The 18,596-nt window shown below is 43.6% G+C and overlaps 2 protein-coding genes across 14 annotated transcripts in view; both read right to left on the bottom strand.

Moving 5' to 3' along the window:
- LOC120820546 (echinoderm microtubule-associated protein-like 6) overlaps nt 1–217 on the bottom strand; it is a 40,261-nt gene extending 40,044 nt beyond the window's left edge. For all 4 annotated transcript variants that reach the window (XM_078104913.1, XM_078104914.1, XM_040178457.2 and 1 more), the window contains exon 1: nt 80–217. The gene's annotated coding sequence lies outside the window, so the exon portion shown is untranslated. The remainder of the gene's footprint in view (nt 1–79) is intronic.
- An 8,919-nt stretch (nt 218–9,136) lies between these two features.
- The window catches only part of rtn4a (reticulon 4a), a 30,584-nt gene continuing 21,124 nt past the window's right edge, over nt 9,137–18,596 (bottom strand). For 9 of the 10 annotated variants that reach the window (XM_040179124.2, XM_040179121.2, XM_040179126.2 and 6 more), the window contains 6 exons: nt 13,992–14,199; nt 12,829–12,967; nt 11,006–11,075; nt 10,775–10,821; nt 10,469–10,527; nt 9,137–10,279 (listed from right to left, as the gene is read on the bottom strand). In XM_040179124.2, the coding sequence (XP_040035058.2) occupies nt 10,237–10,279; nt 10,469–10,527; nt 10,775–10,821; nt 11,006–11,075; nt 12,829–12,967; nt 13,992–14,199 (566 nt within the window). In that variant the 3' untranslated portion in view covers nt 9,137–10,236. Of the gene's footprint in view, nt 10,280–10,468; nt 10,528–10,774; nt 10,822–11,005; nt 11,076–12,828; nt 12,968–13,991; nt 14,200–17,625; nt 17,780–18,596 lie in introns of those variants that run through there. The other variant, XM_040179130.2, reaches the window with a different exon arrangement.

Raw genomic sequence — 18,596 nt, 5'->3', positions numbered from 1 at the left:
CTTTGTATGTCCACAGCTCTGCAAACTGAAGCAGATTCATTAAATATCTCAGAGAATTCGGAGGCTCAGAGCTCTTTACTTTCAATCAGCCATCATCATCTTCATCACGACCATCTTCATCCTCGGGTCTGCTGCTGATTGGTCCTGCAGAGAGATTCTGGTGCGTCTCCTGTCGATTCAGTGCAATTTCCTCTAATATGCCTTAATGGACTTGCAGTGTTTATGACCCTGTAAATTATAAACGGCGCACGGTATCTAACAGCTCCGGCTGAATGAGACGAACTTTCTTGTATTAAAACGCAAGTTTTACTGTGATATCGACCAAAGAAGAAGCGCACTCAGCGCCTCGTTCCTCTCAGCCTTGAATATTCTCCGTTTGATGATGATTTCTTTCACTTATAAAAGAATGAAGAGACGTTAATAGAGAAAATATCTATAACTGGTTTGGTAAGTTCTGTCCATTCAACAAAAACAAAAAAAACGAAGACAAAAAAACAGCACAACTGGTGGAGGATTGTTCTCCTGGAAAATATAATCCCTGCTCACACTAATCCTTGACCTCGGTACCAGCCACGGTTACTACAGCGCGGTGTTTTTTTACTCCGGTGTCCCCCGTTTGTTCCCAGCATCCCTTCGCGGATTTACGCGCAGCGCGCACGGCGCGGCGGGTCTCTGGAGGAAAACGCGCACGGGCTCACAAACCCATTCACAAATCTGGGCGCGAGTCAAAAAAAAAAAACCACACTGACACCAGAGTCAGGAGGACGGGGTGTGGATCCTCATAATCTCACAAATTACAAAGGAGGCAGATTATTTCCACCGGGGAATGGCCGGCCCGTTCCGGGGAGAGAAGAGGAGAAGGGAGAGGCTGAAGCGGAGGGCTTGAATCACCGCAGGTGAGCCAACTTCAGCGGGCAGAGACGGGGAGAAGCCCCGGGTTCACACCGCAGCATCCCGGCCGGATGACCGGAGAGCAAAGTCCTGATTCCCGGCAGGAGGAGAGCATCCTCCCGAAGCAGCTGGATCCCTCCACCCGCAGACAGGCAAACAGACAGACAGGCAGACAGACAGACAGACAGACAGACAGACAGACGGATGGACTCAGCTGGTCGGTGAACCGGTGGAGACCCTCCCAGACCGCCGAGTCTCATCTCAGTGATATTTTCTCGTTTTCGGACTGACACCCAGAAGCATCAAGTTAACACAGAGCAATTCATTACATCGCGTTTCCGGTCTCCAAAGTTACAAAATAAAAGTTTACATTCGGGGCATCGGGTGCTGCGAGAAAATGGAACGTATGCACATTTTAAGCCGTACGACGCCGTACGACGCTGTTCAGTAAATAACATTCTAGATAAGAATCAAATGTTAGTGGGAAAGAACCAGAAACTGAGAAGAACTTTTTTTTCTACTTTTTCCCGCACTCACAATCCTTCGGATTATTCTGGCAACTCTCTACAGGGTCCTTCAATCTCTGAACATCTGAACTAAATTGTGTAAACTGTAAAAAACGTTGTAACTAGATTTGACCATAAACCGTAAACAAGATGGACCAACAACTCTTTTCAATGTAAGACCTTTGGATTTTACGTTGTTGTTGCAGTGGTACTTTTACTCTGGTAAAGAGTGTTTTCGTTTTCGAACACAGGACGTCGAGAAACGTTTGAACCTGCAGTTCAGTATCCAGTAAAGCCGTTAAAATGATGAATGATTTAATTCTGAAGGTTAAATCTGGAAGCTTCCGGTCTTATTGTGGGAATTTGTCACGCACTTGTCGCAGCTCGGATTTGGGAGGCAACCGTGACGCACGGAGAGAAAACACCCGGCTCCGCTGGAGCAGACGCACAGCCGCAAAGAATGCTGGGACATTGTGTTTTTTAGTCCATAAAGTTCATTATAAGCGAGGATTAAAAACTACAAGTACCAGCAGCGCGGTGGCGCTGTCCGCGGTGCTGAACGGGGGGAACTGTAGGCGACCAAGTGCATTCTAGTTATGTAAAACATTTAATTATAAGTAAACGTGTAACGTTAAAACACAAACAGCGACATAACAATACACAGGGAAAAAATAAAACAGAATACATACAATAAAAAAGGAGGAAAATAAGCTCTTAAATGAGCTTTGTCATCAGAAGTGTGAGCGGGAATCACTCATGTTAAATTAATATGTGCATCTATGGGCCCCCGGTCCCTCTGAGGGGTCTTTTGTTTTCACATGCTGAATAATAAACAGGGATCTGACTCCAACTAATATTTTCAGGAGAAACGCTCGTCTCCCCTTTTCTGACAAGCCAAACAAACAGCAATATAATTTTACTCCCAGTCCAAACTGCGGTTAATATTTTCTATGATGAAAAACATTTGTAGCGGCCTTCTGCTCTGCAACGCTCGTGGCTGAAGAGGGAAATAAATGGTGCAGAAGATGAGATGATTTCCAACAAAGCAGGCCGCCCGTGGGCTGAGTCAGACTCATTTGTTTATAATAACTGTACCCAACAGAGCTGCAAACCACCAAGACTCGCTGAGAGCGCGATAACGGCAACACAATAAGATCCCGTCAGTCTCAACAGAGACTGGACTTTATTAACTACTCCGTGGATATCATCATGTTGGGAGGTGGGTTTTTTTTTTTTTCGTCCTCTCCGTGGCTCTGCTGTAAAATGGGCAGAATTTGAGATTTATTCAAACAGAGTTGATGTTGGTCATCAAAAGGATTATGAAGCTGTAGTTTGTCATTTACTCGTTCAATAGCACCACGTATTTAACGTACAGGCACTACAGACTGAATAAACATAATACTGTAAGGGCCAAACATCAAAGCAAAAGGTGAATGTATTCAAAACTAAACAGAATGAGTTATGTAATTCATGTCATTAAAAAAAAATCCAAGTAAAGTTGAAGTCATTTGCATAATTTCTAAATAAAAAGTAGCCACAGCACGTGGGGGAAGCATTGACTGAATGGTTAGAAGCTGCACATGCAGTGTGGTGTGCTGGTTACTCAAAGTGGATCTCAGCTGAGATCCTCTGGTCCTGTTGCGCCATCTTGAGGCCAAACCTCAAAAACAGATCAAAAAGTTTAAATTTAAGGGTCCACTTGCAAACAAAACCTGTGATCATTGTTTCAGAGGAAATTTGTGGTTTGCTGATGAAGAGTCCTCCTCGTCAGCTCGTTTGCATTGGATGAGCTGAGCTGCTGCCTGGAGTCACAGGTGACCCCCCCCCCCCCCATGGGAGTCTACGGGAAACGGTTATGACCTCATGGTACCAGGTGACCCCGCCATACGTTCAATTTGCTACCAGCCAGTTTAAGGAATAAAATAAATCCAATCTGTGCCGAGAGACTTTAACCAATCACATGAGAGAGCGTTCCTATTGGCCACTACAGGCAGAACCGCCTCCCTTCTGACGGTTGGTGTTACGTCATTAATTGTTGGAATGCATTGAGATGCATTCCAAGTATTGTTCTTCGAATCTTTATTGTTGGAATGCATTGAGATGCATTCCAAGTATTGTTCTTCGAATCTTTATTCCGACTTATTATTCTATTTCTTCCGCGCCCCCTTTCAACTCCTTCACATTTTCAGCTATTAAAATCCTTCAAATATTAAAATGTTCAGCTCCTTTCTGGCTTGAGGGCTATGACTTTTCAGCTTTCTACCTCTTATGCTTGAATTTATATAAATCAATAATCATTAATATTTTAACATGGTTTTCAAATGGAGTTTGCTTTCAAATCCTCCTAAACTTCTTCAACTTTCAGATTTTTCAGCTTTGCAAATCTTTCAGCTACAGACACCATTTCAACTCTCAAATGTTCACACAAGTCTCAACTATTTTATGAAAAAACTGCTTCTTGATATCTATTGTACTTTTTTCATAATCACTGATTAAGTTTTCACTAGTTTTTCGCTCCGTTTCTGACTTTTACATGAGTGTGTATTGCGTCTGCTAGAGGCGGGGCCTCGCAGGCTAGAGTGTGGGGCATCGCAGAAATCTGGTTTAAAAAGTATGGAACTTCTGTCCTTGCAGCCAAAGTATACACTCTAGAGGCTTCATTTCTTCAGATTAATGAGGGTATGGTTGTGCTGATTGGATTAATGTGTTCATGGAATCCCAGAGTTTTTTAGTTTTGGCGCAAGGAGTGTTTGAGTGACACAACCTCTGCCAAAAGCCCCATAGGCTCCAATACAAATCTGCCGACATATTTCTCACAAAAATCCACAAGGTACACGTTCTGTCAACGGCCATAGGAGCCGTATTTATTACCGGACAGACATAAAAAGCACATCCACGCGTTCGGTAGAGTCTTGGGTCTCATACAAACGCCGTATTTTTTAGATAGCTGTTATAGTTTTGCGCTGGTTCTCATTTGTTTGAGGTGTGGATTCTGTGTAACTCGCTGCCATGTCTCTGTCTTTTGCAGTAGATCGTTAATGATCACAGGTGCGCCGTTGTCGTGGTTACGAGCACTCACACGCTGCAGGATCTGTCTGTGACTCACAGCTGCTCCTATGACGTGATTAGTGGAGTCACATGACGCAGCTATGCTTTCTGTCAACAGACCAATATGATAAAGACACTCGCCCCCCCTCCCCCCTCCACCCTGACCTCTTCTCACTGTTAATCACTCAGTCAGTCAGTCTGTCTATTTCTCCTCCTCTCTCTCTCTCCCTCTCATTCTCCCCCTCTCCCTTTCTCCCTTTCTCCCTCTCCCTTCCTCCCCCTCTTTCTTCCCCCCCCCCACTCTTTCTCCCTTCCTCCTCCTCTCGTTCCATTCCTCCCTCTCTCCCTTCCTCACTTTCTCTCCCTTTCTCGCTCTTCCTCCCTCCCTCTCTTTCACCTTTGCTCTCTCTAGTGTCCTTCTACCTTCCCCAATGCCAACATTTCAAAATATAACCCCCATGGAGGGAATTCTTACTGTAATGTTTTTGATGAGGCCTATCGATTGATAACGTCATAGTTTGAACGACACATAATATAAAATGTATAAATATTATACTGAATTACCTGTGAGGGTGACAGAAATAAGATGTCAGTGTTATTTACTGCTTTTTTAGTGCTGGAATAAATTATACCCAACTGCAAGGTACTAATGCTTTTGATTCCCCTTTTTATTAACTAATACTTGAATGTTTGCTGAAATTGATTGGATGGCCCTATAGGAAGTGTTCCACCAGCCATCATTGCTAAAGGGATAAGAAACCTCTACTGAAAATAAGTCACATACAGCATTCAAAATGAACAGTAACGGACAACATTGCTACGGTTGAATATTTATTGCAACAAATAACAATTATAAACAAGCGTAAAAAAACAATTGAACATAAGTAACAAGTCAAAACAAAATGAACACATAACTAATACATTATGAACACAATCTTATAAACATATACATTTTATAACAGTAGAAATTTTAATTTTTCGCCACTTCAATCGCCTGCACCTTGTTTCCTGTCATTTTAATTTGAACTTTTATCACAGGTTCAATCATGGCAAGTTCGATTGGCTCCCACAATCTCTCCTCAATTAAGACGGTACGGCCGTCTTCTAGGAGAAGGTTGAGGTTCCCCGGATCTCCCTCAATCTCCATCACCCCGAGTGCCCCCACGATGTCCTCTGAGCGTACCTCCTTTTGAGAGAAAAGTGGACATTATCCCGCTGTCAGCCGCAATCCAGAGCAATCATTATCGTTTTTAAGCAGGCAAATAAAATAACCCCAGCACGGAGGCATTGCATTATAATTTATTCAACTTTTTTTTTAAATAGCCACTTCAAATTTAACATAACATCACCCAATCAAACTTTGCTGTTGAAGCCAGATAGTGTAAAGATTGTCTAAAAAGTTTGTTTCAATTTTATAAAAAAACAAGTAGGCCTACCTCGATGGTGGAAAAGTTTGTGGACTGGAGTCTGAGCCCATAGTTAGACCTTCCAGCTTTAAGATGGGAAACTTTAATGTGGGCCCCCACCTGCAGCTGCCATACGGCCGCCTCCCTCCAGAAACACAGCGACATCTGTGATTCCCCCTGTAGAAGGTAATGTGAAACAATATTTTAATTGTTGGAATGCATTAACGATGCATTCCAAGTATTGTTCTTCGAATCTTTATTTCTTCATCTTCAACTTCTTCTATTTCTTCCGCGCCACCTTTCAACTCCTTCACACTTTCAGCTATTAAAACCGTTCAAATATTAAAATGTTCAGCTCCTTTCTGGCTTGAGGGCTATGACTTTTCAGCTTTCTACCTCTTAAGCTTGAATTTATATAAATCAATAATCATTAATATTTTAACATGGTTTTCAAATGGAGTTTGCTTTCAAATCCTCCTAAACTTCTTCAACTTTCAGATTTTTCAGCTTTGCAAATCTTTCAGCTACAGACACCCTTTCAACTCTCAAATGTTCACACAAGTCTCAACTATTTTATGAAAAAAACTGCTTGTGGATATATATTGTACTTTTTTCATAATCACTGATTATGTTTCACTAGTTTTTCGCTCCGTTTCTGACTTTTACATGAGTGTGTATTGCGTCTGCTAGAGGCGGGGCCTCGCAGGCTAGAGTGTGGGGCATCGCAGAAATCTGGTTTAAAAAGTATGGAACTTCTGTCCTTGCAGCCAAAGTATACACTCTAGAGGCTTCATTTCTTCAGATTAATGAGGGTATGGTTGTGCTGATTGGATTAATGTGTTCATGGAATCCCAGAGTTTTTTAGTTTTGGCGCAAGGAGTGTTTGAGTGACACAACCTCTGCCAAAAGCCCCATAGGCTCCAATACAAATCTGCCGACATATTTCTCACAAAAATCCACAAGGTACACGTTTTGTAAACGGCCATAGGAGCCGTATTTATTACCGGACAGACATAAAAAGCACATCCACGCGTTCGGTAGAGTCTTGGGTCTCATACAAACGCCGTATTTTTTAGATAGCTGTTATAGTTTTGCGCTGGTTCTCATTTGTGTGAGGTGTGGATTCTGTGTAACTCGCTGTCCTGTGTCTCCCCTTTTGCAGCCGCACAGGTGCGGCGTTGTCGTGGTTACGAGCACTCACACGCTGCAGGATCTGTCTGTGGCTCACAGCTGCTCGCTCCTATGACCTGATTAGTGGAGTCACATGACGCAGCTATGCTTTCTGTCAACAGACCAATATGATAAAGACACTAGCCCCCCTCCCCCCTCCACCCTGACCTCTACTTACTGTTAATCACTCTCAGTCAGTCAGTCTGTCTAATTCTCCTCCCCTCTCCCTCTCCCTCTCTTCCTCACCACCATTCCCTTCCTCACCCTCTCACCCTCCCTCCCTCTATCTACACCCCCCCACCCCACCCAATCCAATAGGTGCGCCGTTGCCGTGGTTACTCGTAAACACGCTGCAGTATCTCTGTGTGTGACTCACAGCTGCTCCAATGACGTGATTAGTGGAGTCACATGACGCAGCTATGCTTTCTGTCAACAGACCAATATGATAAAGACACTAGCCCCCCCTCCCCCCTCCCCCCTGACCTCTACTTACTGTTAATCACTCTCAGTCAGTCAGTCTGTCTAATTCTCCTCCCCTCTCCCTCTCTCTCTTCCTCACCACCATTCCCTTCCTCACCCTCTCACCCTCCCTCCCTCTATCTACACCCCCCCACCCAATCCATTAGGTGCGCCGTTGTCGTGGTTACTCGCTCACACGCTGCAGGATCTGTCTGTGGCTCACAGCTGCTCCTTGTGACCTGATTAGTGGAGTCACATGACGCAGCTATGCTTTCTGTCAACAGACCAATATGATAAAGACACTCGCCCCCCCTCCCCCCTCCCCCCTCCACCCTGACCTCTGCTCACTGTTAATCACTCTCAGTCAGTATGTCTGTCTATTTCTCCTCTCTCTCTCTCTCCCTCTATCTCTTCCTCACCACCCCTCCCTTCCTCACCCTCTCACCCTCCCTCCCTCTATCTACACCCCCCCACCCCACCCAATCCAATAATTTCAAAATAAAAGCCCCATGGAGGGAATTTTTACTGTAATGTTAGTGATGAGGCCTATTAATTAAAAACTTCTTAGTTTGAATAACAAACATTCTGTCTCCCAACCCCCCCTCACCCAATTCCATCATTACAAACTAAAAGCCTCAATGATTATCTGTACCTTAACCATGAAGCGGTTTCGTTGAAATACGCATTGCTCTTTCAAATACTACTATAACCACTACGAATATTACTAGTACCTCAGTAGAACTACAACTGATACTTCTACTACCATACTACTAGTATTTCTACTGCTATTAATACAACTACTACTAATGTTATTAAAAATACTACTATGGCTAATAGTATCAGTATTCCAGCTGTTTCTACTGCTATTGATACTAAACCGACTTCTACTGCTAGTACTGATACCCAAATTACAACTAACATTACTACAAACAATTTTAAACCTCTTTTTATTCATCTCAGCTTTTGTTATTTCTGTACTTTTTAAAATTCATTTAAGCTCCTGCAACTTCTGTTTTGCAATATTTCACATTTATTTCAGCTGTTTTCATTTCTGCTTTTTCAGCAAATCTATTGAAATTCCTTTCAGCTTCTCCCATTTCTGTATTTTCAACTATTTCAAATTAATTTCAGCTTTTCTAATATCTTTTATTTCAGCAAATGTATTCAAATTCCCTTCAACTTTCTGTATTTTCAGCTATTTTCAAATATTCAGCAAATGTACTCAAATTCCCTTCAACTTTCTGTATTTTCAGCTATTTTAAAATATTCAGCAAATGTATTCAAATTCCCTTCAACTTTCTGTATTTTCAGCTATTTTTAAATATTCAGTGCAGCTTTCAGCTTTTTGCATTCCAACGCATTTTCAGCAGGAAATGCTTTTTCTAGTTAAAGTTGCATTTCAGTTTTACAGTAAAATCCACAAATTTTAGATATTTATCCATTTAAGTTTTAATAAGTATACAATGGTTACCCAAGCGATTGAATTAATTTAATTTGTATAGACACATCATAATCACAACAGGCAACATTTTATCGTTGTTTGCTCAGATTTATTTTCCTGCTGGAGATGGGCTTCTATTGAAGGCCTAAGCCAGGTGGGGCTAACTGGAGCTAACTGGGGCTAGCCACGTTGATGGACAGATGAGGAGGCGGGTCTTTCTTCGGCTAGAAGCTTTATTGATAATTGTTTACATCTCACAATGCATTCCACAAACACGGCTCCCAGCTGGGAGCTTATCGTCACAATTGAAGTATGAAGTTTATCATTCACAATTATACTTGCATAACAAAGAAATGCTCGAAGGTTTCCCAAAGTCACATCAAGTTGCAACTTTATTAAGATATTTGTTCCACAGACAGTATGATTTTTTTTTGTTTTTAAACCCCATTTCATTTTTTTTTCTTCACTTTTTAAATATTTAAACTGATGTGGATGAATGTAAACGTGTTAATCCGGAGATTTCTCATTACTAGACAGCTGCAAATGACATGGAATTAACGACCGATGAAATTAATGTGTTGTACTCGTCTGGCAAAAGTTTTCTAGAGTTTTTCTATCTAAGAGTTACTCAGAAGCGATGACGTTTTTAAATGGTAGCGACCCCCCCCAAGACGTTCACATCGAGGCAAAACCACGCAGCAGGTCGCAGAGGAAACGAGCGCCAAGCTTTATGGACACCACGGTGTTTCTGTTAAAACAGCTAAATCACAAAATACTTCTAACTCGTTAATCATAGCAAAAACAAAAAAAAGACAACGAAAATACAAATGAGTTGCCGCTTATTTCTTGATCAACAGCAGACGAAGGGAAACAAAAAAATATCTCTCCAAACCTTCGAAATGATGGAAGTAAAACATCCAACCACGACGGCGGTCTGATTTCCCACAATGCACCGAGGAGAGGGAAGGCTAACGCAAGATTAAAAACGCAAGTCTGTAAGTTCAAGCAACTCACAGAAGTACATTTAACACTGGACCTGAAATAAAAGGCGAGTCACGGAGCCGACATCCAGCTGATCTCAGACCTGCTTCAACTTGTCCAGGAAACACAAATAAAAAGAAAATCTGAGCTGGAAAAAAAGTGTTTTATTATTTTGACAAATAAAGTTAGAAGAGCTGCATCCACGCCAGACCCCTCCTTCCTCCTTCCTTCATATCTGGCCCACCCCCACCCTCCCACCTCCACCCCCCAGCTTCTCCTCCAACCATCCTTCCACTCAGGTTCTCCTGAATCCAAACTCCCACTTGTCGTTACTTCACTCGGCTTTGCGTTTCATCCCGGGGACCTTCGCCTGGACCCTGTAGAACAAATAGATGGAAATGTGTTGGTGTTCATTTATACTGGCTTCGTTCAATATGGATGTAAATGTTCAATGACTCCCTGAAGTCAAATAAAGCCTGGAGATCAATAATACGTTAATACAAACTACTGTTTAACTATTACAACAGTCCTTTGTTTGTTCTGAAGAGTTCGGAAACACGACTCACTTTCCAACAATGTCTTTGACCTGGTTGTTGACCAGAGCCACGTAGTGGTCGATCTGAGTCTGCAGACACACAAACAAGAGTCGGGATCACATTGAAGTCATTTAGAATCAGATTCAAGAAAAGGTACACAAGTATTATCGACTACAGTCGCAGGAATGCTCGAACAAAAAACGTTTAAATGACATCATGCGACAGATTAAAAGTAACATAAATACGCATTTTTATAGAAAAGCTAGTTTTTTTTTAAAGAAAACACTGAGACTCTAGACTGGTTCTGATCCATTTCAATCGGTGGGAAAGGCTTACCTGGTGTTTCTCATAGACGATCGGGCAGCTGAACACTCCGATCAGAACTGAAGAAGAAAATTGGATTTAAAAACAAACTTCGACAGACAGCGAATCTCTCGTTTATCGAACACAAGAGGACGGGATGTGAATCAGTGGAATTGTTGGTTTGACCTCCAGGAGGAGCCAAAGTAGGACTTGTTTTTAAGACTACGTGTAAAGAGGCACGTTGACATGTGACTTGTTCCTCACCCAGGATAAGAATAGTGAGCCCGTTGAACAAGGAGCCGACGTAAGTCAGGACCCACATCAAGCCTGCAAACTGCACAGAGGAAAAGATCAAATTAAAATCAGTCATTAAAACAGGAAAAACTCCTCATAATACAACATTTTATACTGCAAAGCATTCAAATCAGCAGTGAGGAGTGTGTCAAAGTACATTCTGCTCTAATGTTTTTCAGGTCCCTCAATTATTTTGATTAAAATTTTACTTTCTACCACATATATTTTGCATCAGTACTTGATACAAACTGATTATTGATATCACATAAAACATCTATATAAATTAAACTACTATTAAAAAGAATTCCGCAAGAGTGCCTTTTATTTTTAGGAGAAACAAATATGTTGATGCCAAAGCTTTTACTAATAGTTCTGCAGGACTTTAACTTGTATCCCAGTATTTCTACTATTTCTCCGTAGTTCTTCCACTGCAGCTCCTTCCTCCAACAGCGATGGCTTAATGCCAAACCGCTATAAATCAATACTGTTTAGAGAGTAACCTCTCAGGAATCAATTAGGTTATTCTAATCAGTCACATATCTATATATTCAATCAGCCTTTAAATAAAAGACTCTGAAAATCGATGATTAAATCCATCCGTCTGAGACGACTCGTCCGTTTCTTTTTTATTAAAGAGCCCAAAACATTGGACGCTGAACACAAATGTCTCAGCGGCCTTGTTGTTTTCATTTATGGACTCAGCATTTGATTGAAATAATCCGTCGTGCCACATTTTAAATGCTGGGAATGACGACAGTTTTCCTTGATCAATAGTTTTAAAACAATAAATCAATGATCAAAACTTGTTGGCAGAGGAGAAATCAATGACTCAAATGGTCAAAGATACGTCACCTTGTTCAAAGATCCTTACGAGTATATAGTTACACCGTATAAAAAAAAGACATTGTGATAAATGTAATTATCAATCAACCAAAAAGGGATGTTTTTTTTAAATCAATGACACCTCGATCTCACTCACTGCTTGGATATTTGTTTCTGAGGGTTAAAACAGGATCAGGATGCAGAAACTGAATTCAAACCCTGACGCTGTGTAAACATAAATGCTTCCAGTGCTGAAATGTAACGCGACAGTTTATCAGCACGTGTTAATGAGCATGGAAACGTTTCGGCGCCTTGAGACCCAACACGGCTGCCAGCGCGACGACCTGACGCGGTTAAAGCAGTTAGAGTTGCTTGTGAGGGAAGATCGTGACATTTCAAACACCTGCTGGCAACAGAAAACGAATCAGAAGAAAAAACAAAGAATCTTCCATGATGCATCCACACCGACTACAATCTGCTCAGACATTTAAAAACAACCCTGAGGCTCAAACCTCGTCCTGACGGGATTAAAGGAATCAGACTGGTCTTTTATACCCTTTAAGGGAAGCGTTTCTCTCAGATCTGTATTTGGACTGCAGGTCGGGGGGAGCGGCGAGGTGACGACAGGCCTTCTGACAGCTGCAGAGCTCTGAAAGCTCATCAGTTACCAACGCGGAGCTACGGGCTGCAGGGCGACAGACTAACATGGATGAGCATTCAGAGGGCAGAAGGGCCTAAAACATGTCAATTAAAGCCAACACGCAGCGGACGAGAAGCCGGGGACAAAGCTGAACGCTACCAAGACCGAACAAACAAAGTCTGCCCAAGGAAGGAATGATCTTAGCTTAAATGAGAAACCACATTTAGACCATCTACCGTTACTGCACATCAAACTGTATGCTGCTGCAGAGCTTCAATTTGATTATGCGTCTTCCTCCTGCCCGTTTCTAACTCCACTTTGTTCCCCTCACCTTGATAGAGTCGATCAGGTCCTCCACCAGGAACAGGCGCCTCAATTCACAGACGGTCTTGTTGAGTTTGGCCAGAGCCAAGTCGCTGTACTTGTGGACCACGTCCTCGGACAGCGCCACCTCCTGGTCCAGGTACTGCCTGAGGGGAGCAGGTTAAAGACAAGAGTTGAGACGATGAGGCTTTATGCAGCTCCCCTTCCTCTCACTGAGGCTTAAACCACGTAGACCGTAAAGAAACCATTTAGTCATGTGACCCCCCCCACCCTCCTGAGATCATGTTAGTCCGAGATAAGGAGGAAAGGACCAAAACGCCAAGACGTGGAACCGGCAGGACCCCGATAGATTAGTCACCGCGCTTGAACATTTCTGTGCGTTTCATGTGATGTAGTTGCATGATGTGAGAAATATAAGAACAAAGCTAGTTTTTTAAAACCATTAGAATACCAGATAAGGGGCATGTGATCTGGGCCAGACACGCATCATAACCTCAGCTGACAGAGCGCCGTGCCTGCAGCCCTCACTGATGATCGGGATTAATCAGGTCATTGATTTCTGTGGCGAGAGGGGCCGACTGAAACTGGACTTTTGTCCTGTATTTCTAAATGGTCTTTTATACTCATTTAATTTGTTATGTTACAGGTCTGAAAATATTTAAATCTCTATCTTTAAAATGTGCATCATTAATACCATCATTCTGCATCGTTATGATGCGCTCGCTTCCAATATTTGCTGCTCTGCGGTCAACATCGTTTGTCTACGATAAACGTGCGTGTTTGCTGAAGCGTATAGTGCGATAATAGTAGGACCTGATATCTCATCGTATTATCAGTAACATCAGCTCATGTGAACCACTGAGTCGACTGCAGTGGTTCCAGAGGAAAGACAAACTGAGTCAGATTGCATTGATGTGGTTCAATAAACGATTTGCTGGACCAGGAAACAAAAATCCGACATTAAACAGTCATGCATCACTTTGGGGGGGGATTGACAAAAAGGTTCGAAATAGTGTGATATTACACTTTTTGTGACAAAAACTCATAGAAACAGTAAGTGTCCGAGTTATAGCGCTTCTATCACAGTAAACATTTAAAGAAGAACATGAATACAACAGCCACATTTCTGACCTCCGTGACCGTTGAACAACACCGTCCCGCCCTACTCACTTGAATGGGTGCCCCTCGTCGGACTTCTGGATGGCCTGCAGGATGCCTTTGTATATCCTGAAGCAGATGGTGACCGAGAGGAGAGCGAGGCCGACGTAGGAGCAGACGCTCACGATGCTGCACACCGTCAGGGAGAGGAGCAGCAGAAGGGCGGCGCCGAACACCACGCCGGTTTTCTTCACATCACGCCAGTAGAGGAGATCAACAACTGCAGGAGGAAGAGGAGCGAAGGTTAGCGACAAGCATCCAGAGAGAAGTGACAACGTACGCCATCGAAAGAGGCCTGGAGGGAGCGGCCAAAGCACCACTTGATTTATTTTGGTATTATAATTGGAATCTTATTATATTTTTCTACTGTGCTGCGATTACAGGTTTAAAACGCTTACAATATGGAAATCTCTTCCCTTTATGTAAATCATTTCAAAGAATAAAATGGCCCTTTGTTGACATGCCCAATAACTAACCAATGGCGTGAATTACTTAAAATATGCATGTCAAAAGTTGTTTTCAACCAAATCATTCAATTTCCCTCCTCGGTCACATACGCATGTTGAGGTCACAAATCAAGACGTCGTGGGACGCGACTGAAGCACCGCGTGTGAGATCGGTTCTGGTTCCACACCAAACGTAAGACTTGTAGAAGGTCTCAGCGTTTAGATTAAAGGGCCTCGGAAGGAAGTCAAAACACATCTTGATCAGCGAACTGTCGCGTGGACTTTTAGGTCCGAGTCCCTTGCAGCAGCTCGGGCAGGAGGTCAGAGGTCAAACCTTCCCATTTTTTTACTTCCAATTGATGCATCAGCTCCGACGGACCCTTTGGAGGTCGTCCGCTCGGACAAGCGTCAAATTATCGGGCTGTCCAGAACTCAAAATCATTTCACTTAGTTCCGATTTCTGTGGATAAACATGTGCCACGTTAACAATGACGAAAAATAGCTGCTGAGAAAGGAGAGCTGGGAATAACCAACGATGTTTAAAAAGCTGCAAATGTGATTCAACATTGTGAAGTTTGTTTTCCTGCCGAACGACATAATTCGCGTTGGGGGCATGAAGACCATTTTAAGTGTCTAACAGCCTTCAGCGGAGCAAAATGAGAATTGATCAGAGATTACGGATCCGCAGCAGAGGAAATGGACGCCTTCTCTACAGAACAGCAGCCTTGAGGCCGTTGGCAATTTTACACCCTGCTTCACAATAAAAAAGGAGGCCGGCGGTGAGGGCGAGGTTCACAGACCCTGCATTAAAACCCATGTGATGTGCACGACAGCACAACGTTGGCTAAAAAAATAAAAAAAAATTTTAAAAAAAAGATAGCAAAGAAAGATTGCTATCGAAATGTAGTTCCATGGATGATTCTCAGTCACCAGTAAAGCTCATCTGTCACATAACATCGCACGTCTGACGTAATGGAGATTTTGTGAGATTCTATAAGGGGGCCGAGGGGCATGTGAGTCTAGGAAATAGTTAGTGAGCGTTTTATAGTTAAATGCTTCAAGCTGCTGCACGTTAAACATAATTACGAGGGTAGAGCTTCGTGCAGTGGTGGAATGTATCCAAGCACATTTACTCGAGTACTGCAGTTCAACATGGACGTACTTGACTATTCAGGCGTTCATCAACTTGAATTTGAAATGTTAACAAATGTAAAGGGGCCGTCTTTGTGACCGATGAGCACTGCAGGGAGCGCGTTGTCTCTCTCGGGACGCAGGTAGACGGGTGGTGGAGATCGAACCGCCCCGGGAGACAGCTGAGCTCATGACCTGGGTCCCGCACGGAGCACGCTTATATTTCACCAGGGAATTCCAGGCAGGTCAGGGGACAATTTTAGCATTGAAGGAGTCCTGGGTTTCCTGCAGGCTCTGACGTCGCACACTGCCGACACATGCTGTACTTTGTGACTTTGAATGACGAGGTCAGAATGCACGCTGGATTCTGGCGGTTTAACGTTTGTGCCTGGTGTTCACTACAAACCAAATCAAACAGCTAAATTTAAAAAAAAGGTCTTAAATAATCTGAAGGTCGAGCCTACACACGATTAGCAAAGCAGCGTTAAAATGCAAACCGAGGCGGCAGGTGAGTCGATGGCGACAGGTGCTCAGCACCGCGGGCCGACTCACCGGACACAATCTGTTCGGCAGCTGGCCAAAATATTCAAAAGCCAAAATATTGGCTGAAGGGACAGAAAATGTGTTACTAAGTGGACAAAAATAACCAGCTGCAGGACACAATGAATACTCATTTCTAAATGAACTAATCTAGTATTATTTGAGTCATTCTCACAGAATAGTGATTTTCAGTTAAGCACATTTGAAAAGAGAACCAATGTGATTTGTAAGCTCACCCCTCGGTCTTTCTGCAGTGTAACCTAATAAATGAGAACCAAGAGTCCGAAACAAAAGGTAGAAAACAATACAGAGAAAAACCAACACCTGTGAGGGTTCTGTTCGGTGCCAGAGCGGAAATGACCGGTTGATTCATCGTAATCTAAGCGAGCAAAGTGACAAACATTTGCTATTCTTTTGTTATACACGACAGCGAGTTGAGTATCGGACTAAACGAGGCATTTGAAGGCGTCGCCTTACAGTCTGCGGAATTTAAGAGCATCGTTAACACTTTCTTTGGAAAGTCAAATGTAGGAGAAAAAGTCAGCGGATTGAATTGATAATGAAAATGATTGTCCGTTGCTCCTCTGCTTCAATAGTACATTAAGTCTAACCACGTGATTAATATTAGTTTCTTTAAACACTGACGAAATAATTCCCATCTGTTGGCTGGTAAACATTCTGCACATTCTCCTCCAGTTAGAAACGTACACGTTTTTAAATGTAAAAATGCTGCTGCAGTTGCTTCGGAACGACGAGCACACAGCTGGTGCGGTCCACCGACTCCAGAACAGATCGGAGCGGGTTCCTGTAAAGAGACGACGCCTCTCAAACAACGCAGTGTCACACAGTTGTTCAGACGCCACAATCATTACAAACAGAGGCTTCGATTTCTGGAAGCTTCCTGCACATTTAGCAAAACGGGGTGTCGATGTGGGCGTTGACAGCTAGCTAGCACGCTAGCACGCTAGCTGGCCGAATGTTAGCCCTGTTAGCTGCGCAGCTGTGGTCGGTAGCTTTGAAAGATAGACGCTGTCTGGATGCGAAGGCAAGGACGGGGAAGCATGGGGGGGGGAGATGGGTGAGGAGGGAGGGGGAGGGAGGGGGTCCGCTGTCCAAATGTGGCAGCCTGGCTACATATGGTAGCAGGCGTGCTAGCACCTCCGGAGCCTCGCTAAAAATAGACCCCGCATCACAGCTAGCCAAAGCCCGGCCGCTGATCTCGTGTTTAATCGCCGGGCCTCTGATGCACCGCCGACCCGACGCGTTTCATGTTCCTGCCCGCGGTGTCGTTCCGTCGATCCGGCGGCCCCGGCGCCGGGCACCCCGGTCCTCGGCGGGGAGTGGGCACCCAAAACGTCAAACCGTCCTGGGTGACCTCCGCGGAGACGGCCCGATCCGCCCCCCAGTCCCGTCCCGTCCGGGGGCCGAGGCAGCCCGGCGCTCGTGCAAATGCTGAAACCGCCGACGCAAAACGCGGCACGTAAACGAGGAGACCGGGTCGGTAAACGGAAGATTATGACCACACTGACCCTGTTTGGCGTCCATCTTGAACCTCGGTTAAGCGCGCAGCGACACGGCGACTCCGCCTGGCTGAGAGGTGAGACCGAGGCGAGGGACGGAGAGGAAGAGGGGGAGAGGGGGGCGGTGGACATGCGCACACCGGCCCACGTCGCGTGGCAACTCATTACGACAGAACGAGGGTTTGTTTTTCAGCGGTTAATTTTTTTTTTTATACCAAGTTCGATAAATCAAGAGGGGGAGAATTTAAATGAGGACAATCCCCATTTGAAGTGAAAGAGACCCCCCAAAAAATCAAAACCAATCACGTCTCAATTTAACGGTTTTCTTTTGTATTTTAGTCAATGCACAGAAAAAGGTCACCTTTGTCTACAGGCATGGGTTTAATTCAGCATAAACAGCTATTTCAATATAAAATCATTTGTGAATAAGTTACGTTTAAATACGATTTAATGGAGCAAAGCAGCTGCCCGTTAAAGAGAAACGGCTGACAAAAAAAAAAAAAAAAAATAGAGTCTGAAGTCCAAGTAAACTATTAAGCAAACGGATATAAAGCTTTTAATAAAATCAAACGGCTCTTTGAAATATCCGTATCTACTAGGGCAGTACAGCAAATAACAAATGTTTTGAACTGTCATTAATACACATTTTAGGTTACTGTATTGCATTTAAAAAGGTAAAACCTAAAATAACTGATGTTTGCTGTTCTAATACACACCAGAAGAGAATGTGATGGTGTCACAGCATGACGGTCAAAGGTCAATCGTGTCAGACGGAGGCATGTTAAAGGCCGTCTGTTATCATGAAGAAACCAGGGTTGTGAGAGCGGATGGAGGAGGCGTGCTGTGCTGTAAAACCTGGCTGTAAAAGGACAATCGGTCTCGGGAATGCCAAGCAGAATAAAGTTAGGAATTCAGACCCGACCCACTGGAAGGAAAGAAAGGGATCCTGTTCATCAGTTAAAGATCCATGTAAGGAACTG

Source organism: Gasterosteus aculeatus, chromosome 6, assembly GCF_964276395.1.
Source record: "Gasterosteus aculeatus chromosome 6, fGasAcu3.hap1.1, whole genome shotgun sequence".
Classification (NCBI taxonomy): domain Eukaryota; kingdom Metazoa; phylum Chordata; class Actinopteri; order Perciformes; family Gasterosteidae; genus Gasterosteus; species Gasterosteus aculeatus.
Note: the sequence above shows the minus strand (reverse complement) of the source record. Positions and strands in the feature narration are given on the sequence as shown.